Source organism: Rhineura floridana, chromosome 1, assembly GCF_030035675.1.
Source record: "Rhineura floridana isolate rRhiFlo1 chromosome 1, rRhiFlo1.hap2, whole genome shotgun sequence".
NCBI lineage: Eukaryota > Metazoa > Chordata > Lepidosauria > Squamata > Rhineuridae > Rhineura > Rhineura floridana.
The window spans coordinates 40287798-40308128 of record NC_084480.1 but is presented as its reverse complement, the minus strand read 5'-3'; the positions used below and the strand labels follow the sequence as shown (position 1 = coordinate 40308128).

General features: G+C 40.0%; 1 protein-coding gene across 1 annotated transcript in view; it reads right to left on the bottom strand.

Annotated features, from left to right (window-relative positions):
* IPO11 (importin 11) overlaps positions 1–20331 on the bottom strand; it is a 140875-nt gene that overhangs the window by 76517 nt on the left and 44027 nt on the right. The window contains exons 16-19 of the mRNA XM_061619056.1: positions 16579–16612; positions 16423–16463; positions 13436–13552; positions 1521–1634 (exon numbers count right to left, since the gene is read on the bottom strand). Coding sequence (XP_061475040.1) covers positions 1521–1634; positions 13436–13552; positions 16423–16463; positions 16579–16612 — 306 coding nt within the window. The remainder of the gene's footprint in view (positions 1–1520; positions 1635–13435; positions 13553–16422; positions 16464–16578; positions 16613–20331) is intronic.

Genomic DNA, 20331 nt, shown 5'->3' with positions numbered 1-20331 from the left:
AGGTATTAACGATCTGAACACTATAAAAAGCAAGCAGTGACCATACCTCAAAGTAAATAAAACAGGCACTTTTGGGATATGGGATATGAATCTGGAAGGATTAGGATTACATACAGTACTCTATTTTTTGGTTCACAGACTGGATATGAAAAGGGCAGCTTACCCAGCTTGAACAACTTTCTTTCTTTGAAATGACACTCTCATGACTCCACACTACGATTCTACATCAAACTCACAGGAGGTGATCAGCAAAGGGAACAAAACGCGGACCATTATATGCTCAGCTGCCCCCAGTTGTTCCAGTTCAGAAAACTTGACTGGACAGGATTGGATAGGAGAGCATGCTGCTAGAGCCATGACAAAATGCCTTTTCAAAGAATAAAGATTTATTACAATGTGGCTAACCTGCTTTTTTGTTTTCCTCTGAGAATGCTTCCTCATGACTCTCACCAATGGAGATTAGAAAAAATTAAGCTAAACTTAGACATTGTGAAGAGCTTGATTTATATGAGAAGGGGGGAGATGCTGTGCCCACCAAGAATCTATGCTATCTACCCTAAAAACCCTAAATTTTACTCCTGAGTTTTTGTACAGGCTCTTACTCATGGGGAAAAAACATTTACACATCCTCAGAAGCACTTCTCTTTATGATGCATCACATATCCCGGGACTCAGCCTTGGGTTCAAAAAACAGCTTCCAGGGCTACGTTCTTGGAAGAATAACCCAAATTCAATCCTGGTAATAAACTGAAATTGTTCAAGTATCGCCTTGACTCTATGCAGCTCTGTTCAAACTAGTTTCCAGATAAAGTGATGGTAAAAGGATATGCCCTTCTGCAAATATTGCCAAAGTGCTTAAAGAATTCCTCAACTCATTCTATGTAGATCTTACATGGACTGCCAATATGACCCCAAGAAAGTAATTAGTATGGGGAACAGTAGTTATTCTAGATTAATGTTATCTTGTATACATGATTTATGTTATTTTGTATAGAGTTGAGGCCAGCTGAGAAGTGTTGAGGAGATTAATTGAAGTGGGGATTACATGGTGAACAGGGAGAAAAGAAGCTGGACTGCTCAAGGCCTTAACTGCTTATAGTAAGTATCCTGGAAGGAGGATTAGGTTGGAGGGGTGCGTGCTGTGGGGTAAAAACACACACAACAAAAACCCCCACCTCCCTCCCTGTACTACTCAGGGGTGTTTCAGAATGAAAGGAAGGAAGGAAAAAGGATTCCTTTGCCCTTTCCCGTTTTCCAGAACCAATTCATTCCCCCCCAACTAAAATGCTACCAGACCGCCTCACACTGGATTGTTATATAGCACAGCAGGGGGAGGCCTCGGGTAGGGAGAGGGGAGAGAACTCCAGTTCCAGAATGACTGAAGCACTCCTCTTAGGGGGATAAAATACACTGACACATTTTTATATGGGATGCCACTTGTTCTACCTAAATTTAACCATGATACCAATACTACATAAGCTAATAAGAGAGGGAATGGAAAGTAGATTCAGATATTTTACCTGAACAAGATGAATTAGGGTTGTAAGGATAGCACACCTCAACATATTGTGTTCTTCGCTTTGCTTCCAAAGGAGAGGTAAATACTGAACCAAGCAACCTACATAAGGTCTTATCTGGAATTCAAGTGGTATCATTCCAATAATTAATGCATTAATTCATAACCAAGATATAAGCTCTTGCAGTTATAAAAACAATAACAATAAAAGTATTAGCTAGCTTCTTTCTTCACATCAAGGCTCTAAGAACATAGATAAGACAATAGTGACGATTCCTATTCAGGGTTGATAAAAATCAATGATTTTTTTTAAAAAAAAACACCAGATTTTTTATTTAAATCAGGTTTTTTTCATTGAAATTGGATCTCAAAATTTTCTTAAAACAATTAGTAAAAAAGAGCCTAGGTCAAAGATATCATGAAAATGAAACAGACTGCCTTCAAGACAATTCTCACTTATAGCGACCCTATGAATACGGTTTTCATGGTAAGAGGTATTCAGAGGTGGTTTACCATTGCCCTCCTCTGAGGCTGAGAGGCAGTAACTGGCCCAAGGTCACCCAGTGAGTTTAATGGCTGTGTGGGGATTCGAACCCTGGTCTCCCAGGTTGTAGTTCAACACCTTAACCACTACACACTGGCTCGCAAAGATATCATGTTGTTGTTATGTGACTTCAAGTCGATTACGACTTATGGTGACCCTATGAATCAGCGACCTCCAACAGCATCTGTCATGAACCACCCTGTTCAGATCTTGTAAGTCCAGGTCTCTGGCTTCCTTTATGGAATCAATCCATCTCTTGTTTGGCCTTCCTCTTTTTCTACTCCCTCCTGTTTTTCCAAGCATTATTGTCTTTTCTAGTAAATCATGTCTTCTCATGATGAGTTCAAAGTATGATAACCTCAGTTTCATCATTTTAGCTTCTAGTGACAGTTCTAGTTTAATTTGTTCTAACACCCAATTATCTGTCTTTTTCGCAATCCATGGTATGCGCAAAGCTCTCCCCCAACACCACATTTCAAATGAGTTGATTTTTCTCTTATCCACTTTTTTCACTGTCCAACTTTCACATCCATACATAGAGATCGGAAATACCATGGTCTGAATGATCATGACTTTGGTGTTCAGTGATACATCTTTGCATTCGAGGACCTTTTCTAGTTCTCTCACAGCTGCCCTACTCAGTCCTAGCCTTCTTCTGATTTCTTTGTCTCCATTGTCTTCATTTTGGTTAATGACTGTGCCGAGGTATTGATAATCCTTGACAAGTTCAATGTCCTCATTGTCAACTGTAAAGTTACACAAATCTTCTGTTGCCATTACTCTAGTCTTCTTGACGTTCAGCTGTAGTCCTGCTTTTGTGCTTTCCTCTTTAACTTTCATCAGCATTCGTTTCAAATCATTACGGTTTCTGTAAGAGTATGGTATCGTCTGCATATCTTAAATTATTGATATTTCTCCCTCCAATTTTCACACCTCCTTCATCTTGTCCAATCCCGCTTTCCGTATGATATGTTCTGCGTACAGATTAAACAAATAGGGTGATAAAATACACTCCTGTCTCATACCTTTTCCGATGGGGAACCAATTGGTTTCTCCATATTCTGTCCTTACAGTAGCCTCTTGTGCAGAGTATAGGTTGCGCATCAGGACAATCAGATGATGTGGCACCCCTATTTCTTTTAAAGCATTCCATAGTTTTCATGATCTACACAGTCAAAGGCTTTGCTGTAGTCTATAAAGCACAGGGTGATTTTCTTCTGAAATTCCTTGCTCCGTTCCATTATCCAACGTATGTTTGCAATATGATCTCTGGTGCCCCTTCCCTTTCTAAATCCAGCTTGGACGTCTGGCATTTCTCGCTCCATATATGGTAAGAGCCTTTGTTGCAGAATCTTGAGCATTACTTTACTTGCATGGGATATTAAGGCAATAGTTCAGTAATTACTGCATTCTCTGGGATCCCCTTTCTTTGGAAATGGGATATTTATTGAACGCTTCCAGTCAGTGGGCCATTGTTTAGTTTTCCATATTTCTTGACAAATTGTAGTCATAATTTGGACAGATTCAGTCTCAGTAGCTTGTAGCAACTCTATTGGTATGCCATCTATTCCTGGTGATTTGTTTCTTCCAGGAATTTTAAGAGCAGCTTTCACCTCACATTCTAAAATTTCTGGTTCTTCATCATATGGTTCCTCCATGAATTAATCTGTCATCCTTGCATCTCTTTTGTAGAGTTCTTCAGTGTATTGCTTCCATCTTCCTTTTATTTCATCTGGGTCAGTCAGTGTGTTCCCCTGTTGATTATTCAACATCCCTACTCTTGGTTTAAATTTCCCTTTCATTTCTCTAATCTTTTGGAATAGGGCTCTTGTTCTTCCCATTTTGTTGTCCTTTTCTATTTCTATATAATAACTATTGTAATAATTTTCTTTGTCCCTACGTACTAGTCGTTGTATAGTTGCATTTAGGGTTCTAACTGTGTTTCTATCTCCTTTTGCTTTCCTTCTCTCTTTAACCATTTGAAGAGTTTCTTCAGTCATCCACTGGGGTCTTTCTCTCTTTTTAACTAGAGGTATTGTCTTTTTGCATTCTTCTCTGATAATGTCCCTGACTTCAGTCCATAGTTCTTCTGGTTCTCTGTTAACTAAGTTTAAAGCCTCAAACCTGTTCCTTATTTGATCTTTATATTCTTCTGGGATGTTATTTAAATTGTATTTTGGCATTATGAGTGCTTTGTTCTTCTTGTTTAGCTTTACTTTGATTTTCGATACGACCAGTGGCTTCACAGAATTCAACAAGTCTTTCTCCTGCTTCATTTCTGTCACCTAAGCCCCATTTCCCCACAATTCCTAGTTCTTCTCTGTTCCCTACTTTTGCATTCCAGTCCCCCATGATTATCATCATATCTTGTTTTGGTGTGTGATCAATTTCCTCCTGTACTTCTGCGTAAAATCTCTCCAATTCTTCTTCTTCTGCGTTTGATGTTGGAGCGTAGACTTGGATGATGGTTATGTTAATAGGTTTCCCGTTTAATCTCATTGATATCACTCGCTCAGACCTTGTGTTGTAGCTCCAAATTGTTTTGCTACATCACTTCTCACTATTAAAGCAACCCTGTTTCTTCTTGACTTCTCATTTTCTGCATAAAATATTTTGTAGTTGCCTGATTGAAAATGTCCCATTCCCGTCCATTTTTATTCACTCACGCCAAGTACTATAATGTTGATACGCTCCATGTCTTGCTTGACAATTTCTAACTTTCCCTGGTTCATGCTTCTCACATTCCATGTTCCTATTGTGTGCGTCGTACAACTCCGGACTCTCCTTTCGCATCTGTGCACATCAGCCTCTGGGCTTCCTTTCGGCTTTGACTCAGCTGCGTCATTAGGTCACAGCGCTACTCGTACTTGTCCTTGGTTTTTCCCCAGTAGCTCGGTGAGTGCCTTCTGACCTGGGGGTCTCATCTTCCAGCACTATCTCGTGTTGCATTTTGGATACTCTGTTCATAGGGTTTTGTGGTAAGAGGTATTCAGAGGTGGTTTGCCATTGCCTTCCTCTGAGTTTGGATGCATCTTAGTCTGGTGTCTCAGCTTGGACCATACAGCCATGGGTGCCCCTGCTAGGAGTCTAGCCTCTTGATCTAGACTCCTGACGGCATTGCTCTCAGCTTCTTCAGCACTCTCAAGATATCACAGTGAATACTATTTATACAACTTCTAATTATATTCTGTGAATATGTTTACATCAGTTTATGGTGATGAGAGGCAACCTGATCAGTCCTATTCTGCAGGTGTTGTACATGAAGTGCTCTCTCTAAGTGCAAACAGAGAAGGTCAGTGATAGAGAATTTGGGAAGACAGAATAGATCTAAACAGTGAGAAAACCACTGAAGTGGTAATTTAGCTGTTAACAGCAGTAGCCTCTTCTGCAGGTGTTCAGAGATCTTTTTCTTCCTTTAGACTAATTCATTCTAAACTGAGAAATAAATTGGGAACTGAAAAGGCATAAAAGCTTGTATTTCTTTTCCAGACAATGAACAAGGAAGACTAAGGTGAAGAAGACTGAGCTTACTGCACCATCCAATATTTTAAGTTTTTCATTTTGACTTGGTTCAAATTGCCTCAATTTTATTTTTTACAGAACTTTACATTTATCTAAAACTTAAATAATTAACCACTCAAAATCTATGTACATGTTTTGATAACGTTGTTATTTGGCAAAGAAGAAAACTAACCAGAAGAATAAGCAATCATATTAGTACAATTTAAAACCTGTTTAGTGGTGGTGATTCTAGCACATAACAAAAATAGCATGATTAACTGAAGAGTTGGAGCTGGTTCATCTCCTGAATGACTTCACAAGTTCATAAAGTACTTCTGCTTTAGTACTAAAGTGACCAAATTATCATCCAATTTTTGATGAAAATTAATCTGAAAATTAATTATTTCGTGTGTACCTACCTTATAATGAAACCTACATCTCTTAATATGTATTACGGTTATATTAAACAATCATATAGCTCTACTAAAAAAAAAAAGATGAGTAAATAGAATCTCCCTCACTAGTGATTTAAACTGATTTAAATCATTAAAATTGAGTCCTTCAGAGGAGCGATTTAAATCAACCCTGCTGCTATTTGTTGTAACAATTTATGTTCTCATGTCTAAAATATGGATTATAGCCATCCACATAAGATTTTGTAAGAAGAGTTTCAAGGAAAAGACTTCAGAATGAATGAATGAATTAGATTTTTTTCTGAACTCAGTGGGAAGAATTTGGGATTGTAACATAGTATGTGTGCTCTACATCTACTTATAGCATAATCTTATAATAATAATAATAAAATTTTATTTGTTAGTCGCCTATCTGTCCGAATTAACGGACACTCTAGGCGACTTACAACAGCATAATAAAATACAATATACAATCCAAAACAAACTCATCAATTAATAACATCAAAACATCAATTAATTAATCAAAAAGCTAATCTAATCCACCCCAAGGACTCTGTAGGCCTGCCTGAATAGCCAGGTCTTTAACGCTCGGTGGAAAGTCATCAGGGAGGCAGCATGCCGAAGATCATAACGGAGAGAATTCCAGAGGGTGAGGGCCACAACCGAGAACGCCCTCTCTCTAGTCCGCACCAGCCTAGCTGTTTTGACTGGTGGGATCGAGAGGAGGTCCTGTGTGGCTGATCTTATATATAACTCCTTATTTCAATGGGACTTCCTCCCAGGTAGGTGTATAGAATTGTAGCCTCTAGGTTATAGCCAACTAAGGTTTACTCAGCGTAGACCCACTGTAATTAATCGACCTAAGTTAGCCATATTTCAACAAGCCTGAGACTTTATCCCAGTCTGCATCTGTGTTGGAATTGCTTTTTAATATGCTTTAAACCTTTTTTTAAAATGTTTTTAACCTTTCTTATTTTTGTGAAGATGTCTGGAAAGCTTTTTTTAAAAAAAATGTTTTTAAAGATGTTTTGTTTTAATGTATTTTAAAGACTGTTTTTATGATGTTTTAAAGTGTTTTTAGTGCTGTTGTTTGCCACCCTGGCTCCTGCTGGGAAGGGCTCTGGATGTACTCTGAGTTTGATTAACCCTAAACATTTTTGTATTCTGTCTTGTCTGAAATTAGTATGGTAGATTTACTCATAACTGCAAAGGACAGTTACATGTGAAGGGGCCTTGGTGTAATCTCCCTTAAGAATTCAGAACCCACTGGGTGAAGGGTAAAGGTAGGATGGGAGGTACCTCGGCTCAGGAGAAAGGTTATTGCTTCAAAAGAAAGAATGGCAGAATATTGGCCAGAACAAAAGGCTAATGGAAACCAGAGTTTATTGAAGGCATAACCCATGGATACCAAGTGAACCTCCTCGTTCCGAGTAATATTTAAGAATACACCTGCTTTCAACACTTATACCATTTTTGTTTATTAAACCTTTGTTCTTTTTTCTTCTTTCGTGAATGAAATAACCCACTCTTATGCCAGCCTGTCTTTTTGAATTATCTCCTTTATAACAGTTTTAGATATTGCAACAATTTTAAAATGTCGTTCACCACAAAATCAAGTATGGTCAAAAGAAGATAAAAATAATGGATGTCAGCCTGAAAACTGGGTTAAGGAATAGCCGTGATTATTCAAGCTTATAAAAAATAAACAGTTTTACAGGACTGCTAGTAATCAAATAATCCTATGGGATCCATCTTGTCTCCCACGCTGTTTAATATCTACATGTAACTGCTGAGTCATGTGATCTAGAGATTTGGGCTGTGATGTGATCAATATACTGATGATACCCAGCTCTCTTTCTCTCCCCTCACCATCAGAAACTTGGGGCAGTGGAAGCAGAGTGTCTGGAGTCAGTTTATGAACTGGATGAAGGTGAACAAACTGAAGCTGAAACCAACCATGTTGGAACTACTGTTGAGAAGGAATACATCCAATCCAGGGATAAATGTACAGCCTCAGCTGGATAAGATTGCACTTCCCATTAGATCCGAGGTTTGCAGCTTGGGGGTGCTCCTGGATCTGGTGCTGCACCAAACTGTTCAGGTGACAGCGATTATTGGGAATGCCTTGTAGCAGCTTAAGCTGGTTTGCCACCTGACCCTTTTCTGGAAAAGAATAAGCTAGTCATGGCAGTGCATGCCTTAGTGACATCAAAATTAGACTAATGCAATTTACATCACACTGCCTTTGCAGAGTGCCTGAAAACAACAACTGGTAGACAATGCAGCCTCCAATCTGAATGGAGCAGGCCAATTAAAGCACATAACACCAATTCTGTAACAACTGCACTGGATCCCAATTGGTTTCCAGGCTTAGTCAAAGTGTTAGTTTTAACCTTTAAAAACCGAAGTGGTCTGGGTGTAGGGTGCCTTAAGAACTAATTTCTCCAGATGAAGCTACTCATGCTTTCAGATATTCTCAGGAAGCTCTGTGCCTCATGTCCTTACTTTCTCAAGTAAGCTGAGAGGTGATGTGGAGCGAAGCCTTCTCCGCGGTCGCACAGACACTAGGGAACTCCCTCCTAGGAATCATAGAATCATAGAATAGTAGAGTTGGAAGGGGCCTATAAGGCCATCAAGTCCAACCCCCTGCTCAATGCAGGAATCCGAATCAAAGCATTCCCAACAGATGGCTGTCCAGCTTCCTCTTGAATGCCTCCAGTGCCAGAGAGCCCACTACCTCCCTAGGTAATTGGTTCCATTGTTGTGTGGCTCTAACAGTTAGGAAATTTCTCCTGATGTCCAGTTGAAATCTGGCTTTCTGCAACTTGAGCCCATTATTCCATGTCCTGCACTCTGGGACGATCGAGAAGAGATCCCGGCCCTCCTCTGTGTGACAACCTTTCATGTACTTGAAGGGTGCTATCATATCTCCCCTCAGTCTTCTCCAGGCTAAACATGCCCAGTTCTTTCAGTCTCTCCTCATAGGGCTTTGTTTCCAGTCCCCTGATCATCCTTGTTGCCCTCCTCTGAACCTGTTCCAGTTTGTCTGCATCCTTCTTGAAGTGCGGAGACCAGAACTGGAAGCAGTATTCAAGGTGAGACCTAACCAGTGCTGAATAGAGGGGAACTAATACTTCAGGGATTGATGTTAGGCTGATTGGTCTGTAGTTCCCTGGTTCCTCCTTTTTGAAGATAGGGACAACATTAGCTCTCCTCCAGTCATCCCGCACTTCAGCAGTCCTCCACAATTTTGTAAAGATAATAGACAGCGGTTCTGAGAGTTCTTCAGCCAGTTCCTTCAATACTCTAGGATGCAGTTTATCAGGCCCTGCTGATTTGAACTCAGCCAAAGTGATTAGGTATTCCTTGACCATTTGTCTATCTGTCTCAAGTTCCAATCCTGCCCCTTCCACTTCATGTTTCCTGGGAGGGTCATAGACCCTTTTTGGGGAGAAGACTGAGCCAAAGTAGGAATTGAGCATTTCTGCCTTTTCTTTGTCATGTTATCATTTTGCCATGCTCTTTGAGTAGCTGTGCCACCATTTCCTTTCTCTGTCTTTTACTATGGACGTACCTGAAGAAAGCTTTTTTGTTGCTTTTAACATCCCTCGCTAACCTCAGCTCATTCTCAGCTTTAGCTTTCCTAACACCATCCCTGCAATTCCGTGATACCTGCCTGTACTCTTCCTTTGTGGCCTGGCCTTCTTTCCACTTCCTGTATGTGTCCTTTTTTGTTTTCAGGTCAGCTCTAAGCTTTTTGTAAAGCCACAATGGCTTCTTCTGCTGCTTTCCCCTTTTTTCCTTGTTGGAATTGCTTCCCATTGCGCTTTTAGAATTTCCTTTTTTAGAAACTCCCACCCATCTTGAACTCCTTTTTTCATTAGGGTTGCTTGCCATGGAACCGTACTTACAATTGTTCTGAGTTTATTAAAATCAGCTTTCCTGAAGTCCAGGGTGCACATATGGCTACTCTCAGCGTTTGCTTCTGTTAAAATCAATAATTCAAGTATGGTGTGGTCACTTCCCCCCAGAGTTCCCGTAACTGCCACTTCATCCACCAAATCATCTCTATCGGTTAGAATCAAGTCCAGGATAGCTGATCCTCTAGTTGCTTAAGAACATAAGAGCCTGCTGGATCAGGCCAGTGGCCCATCTAGTCCAGCATCCTGTTTTCACAGTGGCCAACCAGGTGCCTGGGGGAAGCCCGCAAGCAGGACCCGAGTGCAAGAACACTCTACCCTCCTGAGGCTTCCGGCAACTGATTTTCAGAAGCATGCTGCCTCTGACTAGTGTGGCAGAGCACAGCCATCATGGCTAGTAGCCATTGATAGCCCTGTCCTCCATAAATTTGTGCTTCCTCCACTTTCTCCTTCCTCCACTTTCTGTAGGAGAAAGTTATCTCCAACACAAGCCAGAAATTTCTTGGAGGGGCTGTGTTTGGCAGAGTTTGTCTCCCAACAGATATCGGGATAATTGAAGTCCCCCATTACTACTACATCATGCCTCCTTGAAACATTAGCAGTGTGCTTTTCAAAGGTTACATTCTCGTCTTCTCCTTGATTGGATGGTCGGTAGTAGACTCCAAGCACCACATTCCTTTTATTACTTGCCCCATTAATTTTAATCCAGATACTCTCGGTGGAGTTACCAAGCTCATCTTCCTGTATTTCTGTGCAGGGATATATATTTTTAATATATAGTGCGACTCCACCTCCCTTTTTATTCCTTCTGTTCTTTTTGAACAAGTTGTATCCTTCAGCTGCTGTATTCCAGTCATGGAAGTCATCTCACCAAGTTTCAGTTATACCTATGAAGTCGTAATTACCCTCCTGTATTAAGAGTTCAAGTTCGTCCTGCTTGTTTCCCATGCTCTGTGCATTAGTATACAGACAATGAAGACCATGTGATTTGTGGCTTGGCTTCCTTACTACATTTTTCTGAGGACTGTTACTGGGCCCTATTAGAGCCAATCTCTCTGTTCCCGTTACTATGCACAAGCCTTCATCAGTCGTTATCACCAGCTTTACGTCTCCCTCAGGATTCAGTTTAAAGCCCTCCTGATGAACTTCTCCATGCTGTGGCCAAACACATTCTTCCCAGGCCTTGTGAGATGCAACCCATCACTTACCAGCAGTCCAAGAAGCATAGCCTGTGGTCCCAGAACCCAAATCTCTCACATCGGCACTACTTTCGTAGCCATTCATTCACACGGAGAATTTTTCTTTCCCTTTCTACTCCTCTTCTAAGTACTGGAAGGATGGATGAAAAAACTATCTGGGCTCCAAAGTCCTTGAGTTTCGTTCCCAGAGCTTCAAAGTCTGATGTGATTTCTTCATAGCTTCGTTTGGCAGTATCATTTGTTCCCACATGGATGAGGAGAAAGGGAAACCTGTTGGTGGGCTTGATGAGTGATGGAAACCCTTCCGTCACATCTCTAATCCGTCCTCCTGGTAGACAGCATACCTGGCGAGTCCACGGATATTCTTGGCATACTTGGGTTTCGATCCCATGCAATAGGGAGTCTCCCACTACTAGTACTCTTCTCTTCTTGTTGTGGCCCCTGCTTGATTGAGCTTCAGCCTCTTCTTGTTGTTGCACAGGGTCTCCTGTAATTCTTCCACCACAGGCTGTCCTCCAGTCTCATCCTCGAGTGGTTGAAAGCGGTTCCATCGTTCCACTGGTGAAGGGTGTCTTCTAGCTCTTCTGCTCCTGTCACCCTTTCCCATGGAGTTTCCTCCACTTTGTTGCTCCTCTCCAAAGCAGCCTCCTCTTCTGCTACCACATGCTGTTGCTCTTCCACCTCCACTTCTCTTTGCTGCTGTTGTTCCAGTGTTCTGTCTAAGAACTCTTCATCTTCTCTTATAGTCCTCAGTGTGGCCACCCGCCGTTCCAGGCCTCTCACTTTTTCTTCCAACAGTGCCACAAGCTTGCACTTGTTGTACTTGTACACTGTGTTGTTCACAGGCAAGAAAACGGACATGGCACACACCTTGCAGGTCACAACCACTGGAGTATCCTTCCCATTCATACTCTCTTCTACCTTTTGTTTCTTTCTAACTACTTGTTTTGGAGTGGCCTGTGCTTTGTCCTGTCCTACTTCAAGGTAAACGTGCAAGTCCCACTGGTATGCGGTGCGCTGTGGCCCAACTGAGATAGCTCCCTCTGCTCTGCTAAGTTAGGAGTCAGGAAACAGAATGAAAGGAAGATCCACCTTGCCCCATTCCTGCTAGCTTTTAGGTGCCAGCTTAAGATGTTTCTGTGCCAGAGAGCTTTTTGAATGTCCTAACAGTTTGAAAGTAATGCAATTCTTCTATCTAACTTTGCTTATTCTGTTAGCTTCTACTGTTATTCCTAGTTGGCTAATGTCCTTTTGGACAACTTTTATTGTTACTGTTAGTTACCTTGGATTTTTTTCCTTAATAAAAAAAGAGTTCTGCAAGTGGGGTTTTTTAAATAAATATATATATGGGAACGAGAATCAACATCTATGTGTTCACAATACATGTATAGTATATGATAAATTACTAAAGACACTAGCTCTTGTTCAGAATTGGAGCACATGCACTACTTCTGAAAAAAGATTCTGATAGTTGATGGGCTTATTGTAGAGCAGGGATGGGGAACCTTTTTGGCTCCAGGGCCAGCGCTGTGGGTCAACTTTGACAGGTGGGGCAAGCCACTTGCCTATCTCACAATGTCATTATGATGTCACATGATTGAAAGATGGCTTGGCCTACCCTCCTGTCAAAATCCACTGAGTGGGGTGCTTGGGAACCGCATGCTTAGGAAGCACAGCGCAAGGGGTGTGGTTAGCCTTATGCTTTGCAAGTCACTTCGTGTTGACCATGTCAGCCCTCAAATGAAAGGAGAACCACGGAGTGGCTTGCAATTTCAGAGGCTGAAAGTAGAAGTGCAGGGTAGCATCAAAGAGCAGCAGTGGGAGAGAGAAGCAGTTTCCATCGAATGGAAATCGCTTCCCCCTCCTTGAGCAAGGCACACTCCTACCATCCATCAGCTGATGGGCAGTTGGGAGCACATCTTGCTCTAGCAAAGGAGCAATCAGGAGCCCACTTTCACTCCCAATTGTTTCTTTGAAGCCCGCCCTTGCCCACCCCACACCTGAAACCATGTATAATCAGGTACAGGGCAGGTAGGCGTGGCTTATCCAAGACGGCCTCACAGGCAAAATGGGGATGCCTGGCAGGCCAAGTACGGCCTGAGGGCTGCAGGTTCCCCACCCGTTATAGAGCTTTGAGAAGTTGGACACTATCAAGTTTTTCCCCCCTCAAAATGCCAGAAAGTCAAAAGGGATTTAGCTCAAACAATGCAAGTATTTAAAGGAAAAGTGCTGAAACTGTAAAGGGAAAAATACGTTTTCCAATATTCAATAGTTTTAAAGGCTTGTGTTCTTACAAATTTAGAAGTGCAATAGTTATTTCATACTTCAGGTTATCAACTTACCTGCATACTGACTCTTTCAATGACACAAGAGAGAACATGAAGAACATGCATCTTTGTGTCACATTCTCTAACTTCTTGAAGAAGCTGAAAGAGCAGGGTAAACATAGATTCCAGGTACTATAAATAAAGAGAACATGGGTTTAAGTTAGTAAGGATACTGATTCAGTTCTAAATTGATAATTTAATTATTCTAAGGACCTGCAACAAAATAGTTGGATAGTTAACATGTGAAATATTGACCTGTATCCCATTAAATCTGTCTTCTCTGTTCCCATGGACCAAAGTCCAATATGCTGCTACAATATCTACCACTACTTAACACCACACAGCCCTCAGGTCTCACATGTTTTCTTAGTCCCCTTCTTTCCTCAACATCTTGTCTTCTCTCAGATTTTACCTTCTCTATCCATCACTTTCCTTGGGTCCCTTCTTCTCAGTCTATTCAATTAGTGACGTATTATAGACCTTATTGCAGGAAGGGATTCTGAGGAACGAGACAAATAGTGGTAACGAGAGAGGAAGTTCTAAGCTTAATGGACAATATAAAAACTGACAAATCACCAGGCCCGGATGGCATCCACCCGAGAGTTCTCAAAGAACTCAAAGGTGAAATTGCTGATCTGCTAACTAAAATATGTAACTTGTCCCTTGGGTCCTCCTCCGTGCCTGAGGACTGGAAAGTGGCAAATGTAACGCCAATCTTCCAAAAGGGATCCAGAGGGGATCCCGGAAATTACAGGCCAGTTAGCTTAACTTCTGTCCCTGGAAAACTGGTAGAAAGTATGATTAAAGCTAGATTAACTAAGCACATAGAAGAACAAGCCTTGCTGAAGCAGAGCCAGCATGGCTTCTGCAAGGGAAAGTCCTGTCTCAGTAACCTATTAGAATTCTTTGAGAGTGTCAACAAGCATATAGATAGAGGTGATCCAGTGGACATAGTGTACTTAGACTTTCAAAAAGCGTTTGACAAGATACCTCACCAAAGGCTTCTGAGGAAGCTTAGCAGTCATGGAATAAGAGGAGAGGTCCTCTTGTGGATACGGAATTGGTTAAGAAGCAGAAAGCAGAGAGTAGGAATAAACGGACAGTTCTCCCAATGGAGGGCTGTAGAAAGTGGAGTCCCTCAAGGATCGGTATTGGGACCTGTACTTTTCAACTTGTTCATTAATGACCTAGAATTAGGAGTGAGCAGTGAAGTGGCCAAGTTTGCTGATGACACTAAATTGTTCAGGGTTGTTAAAACAAAAAGGGATTGCGAAGAGCTCCAAAAAGACCTCTCCAAACTGAGTGAATGGGCGGAAAAATGGCAAATGCAATTCAATATAAACAAGTGTAAAATTATGCATATTGGAGCAAAAAATCTTAATTTCACATATACGCTCATGGGGTCTGAACTGGTGGTGACCGACCAGGAGACAGACCTCGGGGTTGTAGTGGACAGCACGATGAAAATGTCGACCCAGTGTGCGGCAGCTGTGAAAAAGGCAAATTCCATGCTAGCGATAATTAGGAAAGGTATTGAAAATAAAACAGCCGATATCATAATGCCGTTGTATAAATCTATGGTGCGGCCGCATTTGGAATACTGTGTACAGTTCTGGTCGCCTCATCTCAAAAAGGATATTATAGAGTTGGAAAAGGTTCAGAAGAGGGCAACCAGAATGATCGGGGGGATGGAGCGACTCCCTTACGAGGAAAGGTTGCAGCATTTGGGGCTTTTTAGTTTAGAGAAAAGGCGGGTCAGAGGAGACATGATAGAAGTGTATAAAATTATGCATGGCATTGAGAAAGTGGATAGAGAAAAGTTCTTCTCCCTCTCTCATAATACTAGAACTCGTGGACATTCAAAGAAGCTGAATGTTGGAAGATTCAGGACAGACAAAAGGAAGTACTTCTTTACTCAGCGCATAGTTAAACTATGGAATTTGCTCCCACAAGATGCAATAATGGCCACCAGCTTGGATGGCTTTAAAAGAAGATTAGACAAATTCATGGAGGACAGGGCTATCAATGGCTACTAGCCATGATGGCTGTGCTCTGCCACCCTAGTCAGAGGCAGCATGCTTCTGAAAACCAGTTGCTGGAAGCCTCAGGAGGGTAGAGTGTTCTTGCACTCGGGTCCTGCTTGCAGGCTTCCCCCAGGCACCTAGTTGGCCACTGTGAGAACAGGATGCTGGACTAGATGGGCCACTGGCCTGATCCAGCAGGCTCTTCTTATGTTCTTATTAATAGTACATCCACCAGCTATGTCCCACTACAAAATAACTTTCTTTTGTCAAGTAGCAAAATGCAAATCAAGAACCTCAAGAGAGGGAAGGGCTTTGGCAATTCCATAATGCAATGCCAGTTTGATCTGCAGCATGCTAATAATATACAGAACAGAAGTGTATTTTAGAGAGCCTACAAATGACTAAAACTACTCAGGGATGTATCCAATGCTGCCATTCTACTTGCACAAGGGACTTCCAATTGCACAACAGAACTTTCCTCCTCCTCTCCCCCTGAAGCTCCCCATGCACCCTCAAAATCTGCTCCAGAAGGTTAGGGGACATGCCAGAGCAGATTTGGAGGGCACGCAAGGGGAGGAGAGGAGAGCACAGTTTTGTGCAAATGGAAAGGCATGTGCAACATTGGCTATAACCCCCAATTTCTACCCCTACTGCTTCAATAAATAATCCAGAAGAACTTTCAAGGCAATTATAATGAGCATACAGAGTTCTAATGGAACTTCAGATTTCACTTCCTAAGAAACACTATTACACCAAAATAAGTGATTGCTTTTCAATTAAATGGTTTTACTTGCTTTAGAATTTAGTTCATGGGAGACTGCATGCCACATTAAACTGTTGCAGTGGGAGGATTTTAAGTATGAGAAAATCCATATAAGGAATATTTTCAGGAAACATTTTTAAGTTAAATAACTCCTCATGCATCTGCCCTTCAACTGAACTACTCACCCACCCACACATACAAATAAAGACACTTACTGGAAGAAATTGATCAGTCCTAAATTCGAAGTCATCCACAGGTAAAATGCAGTTAAGAAAAAAAATCTTTGTGAAATTAATATTGTGAAACCACTAAACCAAAATAATTTCAGTGATTCAGTTACATCAGAATACTTTAAATAAGGAAAAGGATATTTAGTTTCAGAGTTGTGGCTGTCTCAATACGGACCTGAAAGAAAATAATTAAATCAGTACAAATCATGTTGCCCAGTTAGGTTTGTTTATAAAACCTTTTCAAAACTTGATATGCAGTCTAACATGAGTACACATTTCAATTTTGTTATTCTTTGGGTTGACTTTTCCCCAAACACAAGCACATAGATGATGAAGAACAAGTACTTCAGAGCTTTTAATTAAAATATAATTTAGCTTTGTAAACCTAGGACTGGGGACGGCAGCTATGAGAGAACTAGAAGAGGTCCTCAAATGCAAAGATGTATCACTGAACACTAAAGTCAGGATCATTCAGACCATGCTATTCCCAATCTCTATGTATGGATGTGAAAGTTGGACAGTGAAAAAAATGGGTAAGAGAAAAATCAACATTTGAAATGTGTTAGAGGAGCTTTGTGGATACCATGGACTGTGAAAAAGACAAATAATTGGGTGTTAGAACAAATTAAACTAGAACTATCACTAGAAGCTAAAATGATGAACCTGAGGTTATCATACTTTGGACACATAATGAGAAGACACGATTCACTAGAAAAGACAATAATGCTGGGAAAAACAGAAGGGAGTAGAAAAAGAGGAAGGCCACACAAGAGATGGATTGATTCCGACTTCCCAGGAGGATCCCTCCGCCTGTGCTGCCTCTGAGACGGGCTCCCGTCTTGGATGAAACTTATCCAGTTTTAAATTCAGTCAGAAGGGTTTTTTCTGACTGGGGATGATTTCTTCCGGATAAGGAAGAAGCGTGAGATCTGCCACATAGTTTTGTTTTGATTGTTGGAGCCTGGAATTCGTCAGAATTGTCTGTCTTCCAGCAGTTCAGACAGAGTGAGGATTTTATGCTAGCTCAGCTGGATAAGTGACCCGTTTTTTTTTAACGGACTAGCAGGCAAACCTCCTGTCTACATTTATCATTTTCTTATCTATATAGCTAAAGAGATTTGTCAAAGTAACAGCAATTAAGATAACCTAGATGAGGTAAGACTTTCCTTCTTTATTTACGGAACTAAGGGGGAAGAAAATATAAATAGCTTATCTTTTTTTTATTATTATTGCAAAAAGCTGACATGGAAAATTGCGTTTTAAAGATTACAACGGATGAGAGCTTTCTGATTGGGAGAGATAAGAAATCTTTTTGATTTACAAGACTTTTGTGTAATATATATAAGGGACTATTTTTTCTGATCTACTTTTTTTTTGTTTTGTTGACGAATCTGCTCATTCTCTCTGCTACTAGTTATTTGAATGCTGTGAACTAAAAGCTGTTTTTGCACTTCTGGACATTTAAGAGATAAGGACTGTCTAGCGTGTGACGTTAGTTGGTTGGAAAGATTAACTCCTTTGTAACTGGATAAAGAAATAAACTGCTCTTTGCTTGGGACATTGAAAATTGAAGGAGTTTTGTTCTTTTGGTTTTAAGAATGGCAATTAAGAAGATCATGGATGTACAAGAAGGGACTTTATTTCTAGACATGCTTCAGAAAATAATGGATGGGATTAACTCAATAAAACAAGAACTGAGAAATAATAGACAAGCGTGGAGAACTGAATTTCATGAAATGAGACAGGAGCTGAAAGAAACTCAGGATTCTATGAGAAAGGAGAATAAAGATAGATCTGGAAAACAAAAAAAGGATGAAAGAGAAATTAAAGGCAAGGTTCAATCTATGGAGATTGGCTTAAATATGGACATGAAAAAAGATTTGGATTTCCTGGTTGTGACGGATCCTGGAGATAAATATTACAGTTTGGAATACAGCGCTGTCTCTGAAGGAATTGAAGAGATTGGAGATAAAGATATTATCGGTTCAAAAAAATTCCTGGACTGGAAGGATTTGATGGAACTTGAAATGGAGAAAGTTAATAGAATTAATCCCTGTTTTGTGTCAATGGAAAAACCTTCAAGAAATGTACTAGTGTATCATGTGGAAAAGAGGAGCAGAGATGCGGCTTTGAAACAATACTTCAGTGTTACGTTTGGATTTGATGGTAAGAAAATATCTGTGATGGAGGAAATTCCTATCAGACTTTTATTATATGACTATGACAGCAAGATTTTTGGGTTCGTAAAGATGGAAGATGGACCCAATATGGATAATGACAGAAGAGCGATTTGAAACTAGTAGATTTGATGAGTTGGATTAATTGACATGTTTATTTAGAAAAAAAAATTGATTGACATATATCTCAAGGATTGGAAACTTCTCTTTGACTTTTTGTGGAAAATTAAAATGATATGATGTTAATGAGATTTGAAACCAACTAAGATAACTGCTGGAAGAAGGTGATTTTATAATCTATTAAGAGATAGGTCTGTTATATATTATAGATTTATAGTTGAATTATAGTGTTTTGAAATTACTGGATTTAGTAGATTTGATGAGCTGGATTAATTGGCATGTTTATTTAGAAAAAAAATTGATTGATATATATCTCAAGGATTGGAAACTTCTCTTTGACTTTTTGTGGAATATTAAAATGATATGATGTTAATGAGATTTGAAACCAACTAAGATAACCGCTGATTTTATAATCTATTAAGAGATAGGTTTGTTATACATTATAGATTTATAGCTGAACTATGACAAATCGGAAGTCAATATTTTTATATATATGTATTTTTTTGTATTGTATTAGTTATTGATTTGTGTTGTTTTTTTTTGTATTATTTTGGTTTTGAAAATTAGAATAAAAATTAATTGAAAAAAAAAAAGAGATGGATTGATTCCATGGAAGCCACAGAACTGACCTTACAAGATCTGAACAGGGTGGTTTGTAACAGATGCTATTGGAGGTCACTGATTCATAGGGTTGCCATAAGTCAAAATTGACTTGAAGGCACATAACAACAAAGTCTTACATTTGAAAACTTTTGCAGACCATTTTGTCCTTAAACATCTTACCAAGTACTTTTTTATCTCCTTTTTATTCTACTCTCATGTTTATCATATTTAATGTATCTGAAATGAACGGCATTGATGTGATGAGAGCAAAACTTTTGCCTCAGATTGACAGCCAAAATAGCACTCAAGTTTCAAAGTTAGGACACAGAAGAAGTGTATTTGAAGCTTTTTTTTTGCTACTAATGATACTCTTGTTGGGAAAAGATAGAAAATATTAATATAGGGCAATAAGCGTCTGATGGAAATTATTCAGTGCAATAAGATTTTGCTTCAGACTGATATGCCTTGCAGTTGTGCATCTTATCTTTTTTATTAATATTTAACCCTTTTACACGGCCTTTCTTCCTGCTATTTGAACCAGCTGCCAGTCAGGACTATCAACTCAGCTGCTGTAAACTGTATTACAGGCAAACTTTGTATTCATCATTTCATAAAGGAACACAATTGTTTGAAACAGAGATACTTCATTCAAGTTAAAAATATACAAGTTTGTTCTCTCAAAGGTACCCCAGCGAAAGAAAGATGCATCAAATACTGCATAATCTATATACATGAAAACTGATGCAAAGGTTTATGGTCACAGCAAAACCATGAAGATGTCACTGAATGTCAAATGCTTTGCTTGCATGGATCTGAACAGTGTACAAGTATACTTATGAAAATTATCTGGCTCCTAAATATTCTGTCAGCTCTATCTAGTAAAGGGGAATGAGTGGGTGTGCACTGCACATATCAAACATGATATACTTGCATTTTGATTATTGGAATTTTATTATATTACACATTATTATTTACAATGGGAACAGCTGCAGCA